Below are 10,608 nucleotides of genomic sequence, written 5' to 3' on the forward strand. Positions count from 1 at the left end.
TGTAATGGAAATGCGCCTAGTGAGGACCATAAACTGTTTGATTACCAGCATTCTTCAAAATATCTTCTTTTATGTTCAACATAAGAAAGAAACTTATACAGGTTTGAAATGACATGAGGGTGAGTAAATGATGACAAAATGTTCATTTTGAGTCAACTATCACTTTAAATGACTTTGTTATTAATACAAAACTGATTTAAAAACTGACTAAATTAACATTGTCGCATCATGTGAAAACCAGAATTAAAAAACAGAACTTACACTATGTAAAAAAATCTCGCTAAACTCTGCTGGAGACTGAAAAACGTGTTATTTTCCAATAAATTTGCACAAAATAGATTCTAAAATGCTTACAATTTTTTTTCTTTTTTTCGACAATGGGGTTTGCACTTACGTCACTGTTTGGTCAGTTACCCAGATGTGTGTCCATTTTGGAGATAAACAACAGCACTGATGGCACGGTTTGTCTAAACCATGAAAAAAAATGTGTGGATAAAAGCTGCTAAATCATATAGAAAAGGACTTAGTAAGCAGGAAAGGGTGCAATATTTTGACTAACTAAAGTTTATAGGTTGTAAAGATACATATGAGCAGTATTAATTAAGATATTAGTCTAATATTTCACCTACCTGACCGGAAATGATTAGAATTCTTGCCCTGGGTTCAGTTTTTTACACTCTTCTCCTTTATTTTTGATAACTTTTGGCAGTCTATAGTACTCCAAATGTTGTACCGATTAGTACAGCCCAAAACATGACAATAATTGACCATTTTCAGCAGCAACATTTAGCAAACTATGCAAGTTTTGTTCTGCTCAGTAGCATTACATTCAGTGCCACCAATATGGAAGATTGATGACGCGTCATGAAAACACTATTTAAATAGATAGGGATAGAGACTTTTCTAATCTGATTTTTCAAACGTATCTAATTAGTATCACGAAAAAAAACGTTATTTGTGCATCTAATGCTTTACATAAACAGTAATGTGTATAAAACATATTGCCTTGGTGGTTTTCAAATGATCTGTGGTCAGCAACTAAGCTATACATTTTCAGTCAGAGAGGTTGCAGTGAAACTACTGACTAAACATTTGCCTTTTTGTCGTGCAGATAACTTCCACGAGAACCTCTACGTTGAACAGAACAGTTGACTGAAGCTTATCAGGAAAAACACGTCTTGTTTGATGATGAACTAGATCGACTGCACTAGACTAGGCAAAGCCTACACTTGTTTGAGCAGCACTCAATATCCCATGTTCACTTGCAGCACCTCAGCCTCCGCCTTATGCACAGTCACATGTGGCGCCTGTTTAGTTTCACTTCCGCGTTTGAACACAAACCATTAAATCCTTTAATAATGCAAGCTTTTTTAACGCGAATATAGTCAGAAGTTTGTTTATTCAATGCGTGATAGTCGATACCAGCGGATATTTTGACGTAATGTCGTTAAGTGTTGTGTAAAGACATTAGTGCGACAGTTTAGAAAAGAGAAGATCCGGCTGGGTGGACACAACTAGACAGCTAATTAAGACCTTTACTTTTATTTATCTACACTAAACACGGTCATAGGAATTCCGAAAGGTGGGTTTGTGATCAACTTTGTGCATTTCTTTCATTTCATGCATTTTAAAGATGACAGCATATGCTAACAGCATGTTTATCGGGTTTCCTAACTAAAGTTCTTCTTTACCGTTTGCTTCATTGCTTACTTGAACTTGGATGCATGCAGTATAACTTTTATGTCTTTGCGTTACTGTTTTCAGTCATAAAACAAACGTCACCCCGTTTTTGTAATCACAACCGGGCTTTTGTACGGTTTGGCAACAATTAGTAAATATGCACAATAACAGCAATTTCAGCATCTAGTTTTATAAAATTTTTGTTTCAAAAGAACAGCTTTCGTCTGTAGTCTCAACAAATTTGTTTATTTTTGAAGAACTAGTGATTATTTTCACCTTTCAACTTAGAATGTGAGTTATGAAATACCAAAAGTGATTAGAATTAACCAGGAAAAAGGACCCAGTTTGTCCCATTTGTATCCCAGAGTTCTTCGCCAGTCACAAAATATTGTGCATACTGAGTCTGTATAGTAAAATGTGTATTATATTCATCATTTCCCCCTTTTCACATTAGGTGTCACTTCTGCAAGCCATGTTGCTGTCTCTGAGAATAATCACTCCTCTTTTCGTACTACTTGCTGGAGTGCAAGCTGAGTTAATCACAGACAGCTGCAAGCTGATTTCAGAGAGCAACCTTCAGCGAAATGCTCTCCATTTATTGGAGCCTCTCACCAATCAATCGTAAGACAGGTTTTTATCATCTTAATCTAGCATTTATTCAGTTTGCAGGTTGGTCTTGTTAACATTAATAATTGTCTTCATATTCACTCTGAACAGCTTCATCGTGGAAGAAAAGGATTATTCCTATATTTTTCAGGTGTGTGGAGATGCTGGCGGAATGAAGGAAGCAGGTCTTGTGCAGCGAGAAAAAAAAACTGGAAAGCTGGTTCGAATTGGGAACTACACTGGAACACGAGCTATTAAAGGAAGTATGTGACATTGCTTGACCTTCAGCTTCAATCCATGTGGTTGCTTCTTTTGGCTACAGGTGGATTTTTCTGAACCCATTATGGTTTTCGGTATCTCTTTGAATTTGTAGTTAAATTGTTAATTCAGTTATCAATGTAAATTTATAATCATGACTTAATTTTTTTGGTTTTCTGATTCTAGATTGTGGCCTTTGTGTAGTTTAGTTATGTAGAACAATCCACAAAAAAAAAAAAAAAACATTTCACTACATTACAGAGTTTTTTCCAGGTGTCACAGGAAGCCTTGTGTGTTAACTCATTTTTAACCGTAGTTCTCCTTTTGTTCTTGGTGCAGGTGATTGGGTTCTTCTATTCTATGAGGGGGGAGAAAATTACGACAGCCACTGTTCAAAAGAGCCAAGAAGAGCTATGATTATGATTTCATGCAGTACAAGTACTAAGGTATGAACGTTTTAATGACATTTTTTACTTTCTACACATACAGTAATTAAACAAAATGCATCATTATTAGATCTGGGACAGAAAACAATTAAAAAGGTATCATTGATCCTCATAATGTAACGCATTACAAGAAATGCAAGTTACATAATCAAATGACTTTTTTCAAGTAACTGGTAATGTAATGCATTACTTTTTAAGTTACTTTTTCAAATAAGTAATGCCAAATAATCCTAGGTTTTTTACCCGATCAGAACCAAATCAGTGCAGGAAGATTCTCTGGAGAGTAAATATCAATAATGATCAAAAGGATAAAAACATAAAAATGCCACTGCAACTGTTTGTCCTATCGACATAAAAATTGGTATGCTCGGTCTTGGTCCACAGTGCCACAAGTAGCTATAAGGACATTTGTGGATCGCAAAAAAACATGGCCGCCATATGCCCATGAACTGTGAGCACCTAATTTAAGCACCTATTAGACCTAATGCAGGTCGATCGAAACGAAACTCGGTGGGCCTGTTTGACTCACGGCCCTAAAGGTCTATGAGAAATTTGAAAGAAATCGGCCACTGGGGGAGGGAGGTATTGCATTTTCAAGGGTGTAAACTTTTGTATATTGCGTGTTTTTTCACACATACTCGTTTTTCGTACAATATTCATATCATTCGATAAAACTCTGATAAAATTCTGAAGAACTTTGCATCTAGAACCACTGCTGCCAATCAAACCGTTTGTTAAAATGATTGAGAAAATGTAAAAAAAACTAAAATGTAAAAAGTCCTAGGTTTTTTTTCGCCTGATCGGATTCCAAACCAGTGCAGGAAGATTCTCTGGAAAGTGAATATCTATAATTATCAAAAAAGTTGGACTTTACACTCGATAGACCTCCTTATTCTGAACAACTTTGCCTCTAAGAACCACAGCTGTCAATCAAGACAAAACTGTTTATTAAAATGAATGAGAAAATTTAAAAAAAAAATTACTTTTGCAAACTAGTCCTAGGTTTTTTGCTCAATCTTGACCACAAACACTGCAGAACAATTCTCTCTAGGTCAATAATTATAAAAAAAAAAAAAAAAATTTTTGCTCTTTGGGAAGCTGTAACGGTGTTGTTTAGAAAAGGGGCCTGTCTAAATATACTCAAAAGCCAATAAAGCCTAAACGAATCCTGGTGAGCACATGCAACAAATGATTCTAAACAAGAAAGCAAAGCTATAAAGAGATCAGACAACAGTTGGTGCTATAACAGTCATAAATGACAGTCAAAAAACATCATACATTACCTGGATTTGGCAAAAAAAAACGCTGTTTTTAATCATTGAATTAGATGGCTACAGTCTTGCTAAATAATATGTATTGACTTTTTTCCATACAGTATGTGCTTAAATGCCTTAAAGTGCTTGAACCCTTGAATCATTGCTTGCAGCTATATTTATTTTTGTGTGTTTGTTTTCTTAGAATACATTATCAGTGGTTTTGGAGGACAATCAGAAGCAACAGGACTGTTATTACCTTTTTGAGCTGGACTCCAATGTAGTCTGTCCTGTAATCCCATCCAAACTCAGTGCTGGCTCCATACTCCTTATTGTGTGAGTGCTTTAAAATTCTCACAGGGATTGTCACACCATTAGAGACAATTAAGGAGAAACATTAATGTCTTCTGCTCATACTTTACATGCAATCATGTTCCTGTTTGCTGTCCATAGTGTATTCTGCTGCCTGGCTGTATATCTTCTTGGTGGATTCCTCTATCAGCGACTGGTAGTTGGAGCAAAGGGAGTTGAACAGTTTCCCAACTATGCCTTTTGGTCAGAGATCGGCAACTTATCTGCTGTAAGTAAAATTACGTATACGTTTGTGACCCTGGACCACAAAACCAGTCATAAGGGTCATTATATTGAAAGCTGGATAAATAAGCTTTCCATTGATGTATGGTTTGTTAGGATAGGACAATATTTTGCAGAGATGCAACTATTTGAATATCTGAGGGTGCAGAAAAATCAAAATATTGAGAAAGTCTCCTTTAAAGTTGTTTAAATGAAGTTTTTAACAATGTATGGTTTTCATATATTTACAGTAGGAAATTTACAAAATATCTTCATGGAACATGATCTTTGCTTAATATCCAAATTTTTTTTGGCATAAAAGAAAAATCGATCATTTTGACCCATACAATGTATTTTTGGCTGGTTAAGACTGGTTTTGTGGTCCAGGGTCACATTTGTCTCGGTTTATCTTCTGTTTTGGTCTTTATGAACAAATGTTTTTTTTTATCGTTACAGGACGGATGTGATTTTGTCTGTCGCTCCCGTGGCAACAGAGAAGAGCCGCCCACATATAGAGGCGTGGCTACTGAACCTCTAGGGGAGGAGCCAGAGGAAAGGGATGACCATTTACTTCCCATGTGACCAAATCATAACAACCAGTGAGAAATGATGCTGGACAGTTATTACGGTTTTGTAACCCAAAGAGAGGTGTTCAGTTCAGCAGGCGTGTTCCTAGTTCAGAAGTGCTGCTGTTTTTGTTTTGTTTTTTAACTTCCCAATAGCACTTATTCTCTATTTATCCCTTAAAATGTTAATTTGGTGTTTGTTAAATGTATGTAAATGTTTGTTTCAAATATCCAAAGACCCACAATTATTAGATAATTTGGTATTTGTGACAAAATGTCATCATCAAATGCAACACTGTTTTCTCTCTTCATAGGAATTAAAAGACATCAGCGCTGCTTGACTGCATTACTTGTAGTTTGGTACAAGTACTTAATTTGTTTCGAACGATTAAATCAAGTTTTACTTGCAGGATAAACCCATTCATTTTTAAGCTGATACTTCACCCGCTCATACTCCGAATGTTCAAAAATTAACTAATATTGATTATTTGACAAATTGGACTGCTTTACATTCCAAATTAGCTGTTTGTTGTGAAATATTGTGTTAGTATGAAGAAGTTACAAGGATCTGATGAGGCTTACCTTTTCAGCCTATTACAGTCTGTATGCAATGTTTCCAAATAATGTTATTAATATCGTAAAGTTTAATAATAAGATATATTTAAATAGAAGACCCATTTGTGACAAGTTACTGTTGACAACAATTAACAGTTAAAGTGAAACAACAAAAGGAAATCCATTTGGTTGGTTTTCTTTTAACTTTGTCTGCTTGATATTGCAAATGTTTAGGATTCTTTGACTGTGGGATCTATTTCATACAGTATAAATGACTGTAAATCCTCACTGGAAACCACAGGACAAATTCCAGACTATGACAGAGTAGCTTTATGTTTTTCTTTCACCGCTTTTAAGTACTGTGTGTTTGAATGCACTGAGGCTTTTTTTTTGTTTTTAGTGGAGTCATATATTTACTCTAAACATAACCATGTTCTTGGGGAGCCAAGATTATGGCTGAGCATAAACACTCCTGTTTTTGAGGTATATAGATCATAACCTTATAACTCTTTACAGAATCAGGAGGAAGAGAGCTGATGGTAATAAACCCAAGCCATACAGGGTGTTCTATTACTATGTGTCACCTAAGTTTTGGTCAGTTAGTTAGAGGCTGCTTGACAAGCACTATCAGATTGAAAATGCTGGTTTAGCATCTGCTTTAGTTACTAGAGTCCACATTAATAGCAGAAATGTATGATGCGTTTGGCTTGATTCGGATACAAGCCTGTGCAAAGAGGTGACTTCACTGTTCTTGCTACTGCTTTGTTCTTTACAATTTTAGTGTGAAAATATTAATTTTGTTTGCTTTGGAATTATTGAGGAGAAAGTGTGAATAAAGTGTTTGATTACTGGTGTGTGTGTGCACTTGTGTAATATTCTTTATTCTGAAATGGTGTTGTGCTGCAGTATTGCATCTTGCATTGTTAACAATGAAATGTTTTTTGATGGCTCATAACTTAAGAACTAGGCCTATGCTTTATTGAATGGTTGAATGACTTGCTGCAACAGGCATTTCCTCTTGACTAAATCAAGAGGGCCTGTTTAAAGTTATGTTATTTGTCTAATAGTTGTGTGATTACTGTGTGTGTGTGTGTGTGTGTGTATATATATATATATATATATATATATATATATATATAATATAGGTGCTGGTCATATAATTATAATATCTTGATTAATTTCACTAATTCCATTCAACAAGTGAAACTTGTATAATGTATACATTCATTCCACACTATATAGATATATTTCAAGTGTTTATTTCTTTTAATTTTGATGATTATAACCGACAACTAATGAAACCCCCAATTCAGTATCTCGGAAAATTAGAATATTGTGAAAAGGTTCAGTATTGAAGACACCTGGGGGGTGTTCCATAAAACAAATTTACCAAATAAGCCAGGTTTATTTTAGTTAGTCTGACTTATTGTCACTTGATTTGGCTCAAAATAAGTCAGACTAACTGAAATAAGCCTGACTTATTTGGTAAACTTGTTTTATGGAACTCCCCCCTGGTGCCACACTCTAATCAGCTAATTAACTCAAAACACCTGCAAAGGCCTTTAAATGGTCTCTTAGGCTACGTTTACATTAATCCGGATACATTTGAAAACGGAGTTTTCGTTTTAAAATGCTCTCTGTCCACACTAGCGTTTCCAAGCGTTTTCCAAAAGTTTCTCATCCCCAGGCCACTGAAACGTAGGAAAACATCAAATTCGCCTTACTGCGCATGCGTAAAGCCTCCAAAAGTATTCAGACGTAATATGTTTTCACGCAGTTCTTCTGGCGGAATAATTTACGGAAATATCTCATCCTCCACTGACGCGTCTATATCGCGCTCAATCATATTTGATCTGAAAAGCAGTTGTCGTCATGTTTTTTCAGGACAGCAAAAGTAAATTTTCTGTCATCATTTTAGCACTGCAATTTGAAGAGTGTAAAAGGTAAATCTCTTTAGCAGCAGTGTGACAGCAAAGGCACAATTACTGGTGTAAACATAGTTCTCTTACGAGAGATCTCTCGTACTGCGTAAGTATCTTACGCTAGGGGAAAATCCTTTTCTGCGAGATATTGAAGCCAAAAATTATCCTTAATTTTGAAATAATGTAAAGCGCGTTGCAGCAGCATACAGACATAGGCGAAACAGCTTGCGCGCCTATTGGCTGCTCTGCGGCAACTGCAGCAGCCTATTAGAGCGAGGCCTGACGCGACGCCAGATCCAATGGGGGCATTTCGCACCCTTTGCGTCGCTTCGCGCCCTTTTCGTAGCTTCCCGCCTAAAAGGGCGTGGTCTAGACCTATAAAGACCGCTCATAGGCAGCTATTATCTGATTTTTCATCCTTCAAGCGAAGCACACGCATCGCTGGAGCCGGATAAGAAGCCGCCGTTTGACTGCAAGCATCTCAGCGGAACGAGCCACTGAAGCTGCTGGCCACGCCGCCTTCCGTGCCTTCCTGCTGCGCTTTCCGGCGCTTATATCCTTTCAATAAATAAGTGTGTGTTGCCGCTGCAATACACACTTATCATAAAAGAGCAAAAGCGTCTTTGCGGCTCATGCCGAGCCACACTCAGCGACGGGGACCACCACGATATCTGCGTTTCCTGCCTGGGTGAGGAGCACGCGGTGATCGCGCTCGCTGAGGGCGGCTGCCCTCAGTGCGAACTATTGCCATTAGCGACTCTGAGGACTCGCGTGGCATTCTTCACTGAACCTGCTCCCCCGCCTGCCGCGGTGTCGCGCCGTAAGAAGCGCCGTGCCCAGCGGGCTCCGGAACTCCCCCTCAGCCAACAAAGCTCGCCGGTTCGCCCGCCAGCTTCACCGATCTCGTCAGCCCCCGTCTCGGACGTTAAATGGCTGCTGTCTGCCGCCGCTTGCGTCGACGCTGCTGACGAAGGGACTGTCATGGAGGAGGAGGAGGATTCCTGCTCTATCCTGGCGTCGTGCAGTGAGGATTGGGAGAGCTCTGCGGACCTCGCTCCCCCCGCACACGCCTCGTCAGGTACGAGAGTGTCAATTGAGGCAGAATTGATGAGGATCCTCACACAGGCCACGGCGAGCCTTGGCCTCGAGTGGTCCTCACCAGAGCAGCCCGCTCGCAACTGGCTGGACGGCTGCTTTCTGCCAAAAGGGGAGCGCGCTTCAAGCGCGTCGAAACCGGCGCCTTTTCTTCCTGAGCTACATGAAGAACTGGCTAAGTCCTGGAGCGCCCCCCCACTTGACGAGAGTGCGCCCTTCTTCTTCTCTTGCATTCTCTGCTGTAGACGGCGCCGAGAAGAGAGGATACCTATCGATGCCGCCGGTCGAAGAGGCGATTGCAGCCCACTTGTGCCCGCCCTCTGCTGGACGGCGTGCTAAGTCGGCGCTGCCCTCAAAAGCCTGCCGCCAAACGTCTAGCCTGCTCCGCCGCGCGTACACCGCCGCTGGGCAGGCCGCGTCAGTGCTGCACACTATGGCCACGCTGCAGATCTTCCAGGCTGACCTCCTCCGAAGGCTGGATGAGGAAGGCTCTGAAGCGATCTGTGTGCCGGACTTAAGAAGCGCCACGGACCTCGCTCTCCGCGCTACAAAGTCCGCAGCACAAGCCATGGGACGTAACATGGCCGCGCTTACGACAACCGAGAGACATCTGTGGCTGACGCTTTCAGAAATGGCCGAGTCCGAACGCACGGCGTTCCTCGACGCCCCACTCTCACCTGCTGGCTTGTTCGGATCCTCTGTCAAGGATTTCGAGGAGAGATTCGCAGAGGTACAGAAAGCGTCTCAGGCGATGAGGCACTTCCTGCCGAAGCATTCTAGTTCTGTTGCCGGCCGTGGAAGACCGCCCGCGCAGAACTCACGAACTCAGCCTCAGCCCGCCGCAGCAGCTTCGCAGCGTCACCGAATGCAGGGCGCGAGACCGCGTTCCCGCTCTTCAGGCCGCCGTCCCGTCGGACGCAGCCAGAGGCCCAGAATTGAATTGAAACCTGAGCCTCCGAAGCTGTCCTAGCAAAGCTAGGAAAAAGACGGTGTACGAGTCCCGCTGTCGCTGGACTCCCACCAAAGGTATTCGCTTGTCCAGTTCCAAGAAATGTGACTGTTCCAGTGTATTTTGCAGCCAACAAACCGGCTCTGTCGCCCGTTTGCCTGTACTCAAAAGCCGTTCTCACGGCTACCCAGATAAATTCAAAAAAGAGTGTATTTTCTGGTGTCCCGGCCACGGCCGATGGTGTTTCACGTGTAGTCAGAATGCCCACTTCCCAGTGCCCATCTCTACACACAAGCACACCCTGTCACACAGGTCACGCGCACATAAAATCGACTCGGATCGATTGCGCTTCACAACCGGCCACGGCCGATGGTGTTTCACGTGTAGTCAGAATGCCCACTTCCCAGTGCCCATCTCTACACACAAGCACAACCTGTCACACAGGCCCCGTGCACATAAAATCAACTCAGATCGATTGCGCTTCACATGTGGTAAACGTGCCCACTTCACAGTGCCCACAGACATCACATTATGCACGTCAAAAGGTTTCTGTAAAAACGAAACTAACGTGCATGCAGGCGAACGGTGTTTGCAGTGTGTTAAATGTGCCTGATGTAACGGGAGACCTCACGTGACCTGGTGCGTGATCTAACATGGCGGCGCCCGTCTGCTAGACTGCAAACTACTTTTTTTTTGTTTTCCTTT

General features: G+C 40.8%; 1 protein-coding gene across 1 annotated transcript; it reads left to right on the plus strand.

Annotated features, from left to right (window-relative positions):
- The first annotated feature begins 1,306 nt into the window (after positions 1–1,306).
- Positions 1,307–6,791, plus strand: m6pr (mannose-6-phosphate receptor (cation dependent)). Its single transcript, XM_073847423.1, has 7 exons — positions 1,307–1,582; positions 2,135–2,301; positions 2,398–2,549; positions 2,884–2,990; positions 4,449–4,579; positions 4,697–4,823; positions 5,273–6,791. Exons 2-7 carry the CDS (start codon positions 2,153–2,155, stop codon positions 5,396–5,398), a joined length of 792 nt encoding a protein of 263 aa, XP_073703524.1. The 5' UTR covers positions 1,307–1,582; positions 2,135–2,152; the 3' UTR covers positions 5,399–6,791.
- The last annotated feature ends 3,817 nt before the right edge of the window (positions 6,792–10,608 follow it).

The sequence above is a fragment of the Garra rufa genome, chromosome 9 (genome assembly GCF_049309525.1).
Source record: "Garra rufa chromosome 9, GarRuf1.0, whole genome shotgun sequence".
Taxonomy (NCBI): Eukaryota; Metazoa; Chordata; class Actinopteri; order Cypriniformes; family Cyprinidae; genus Garra; species Garra rufa.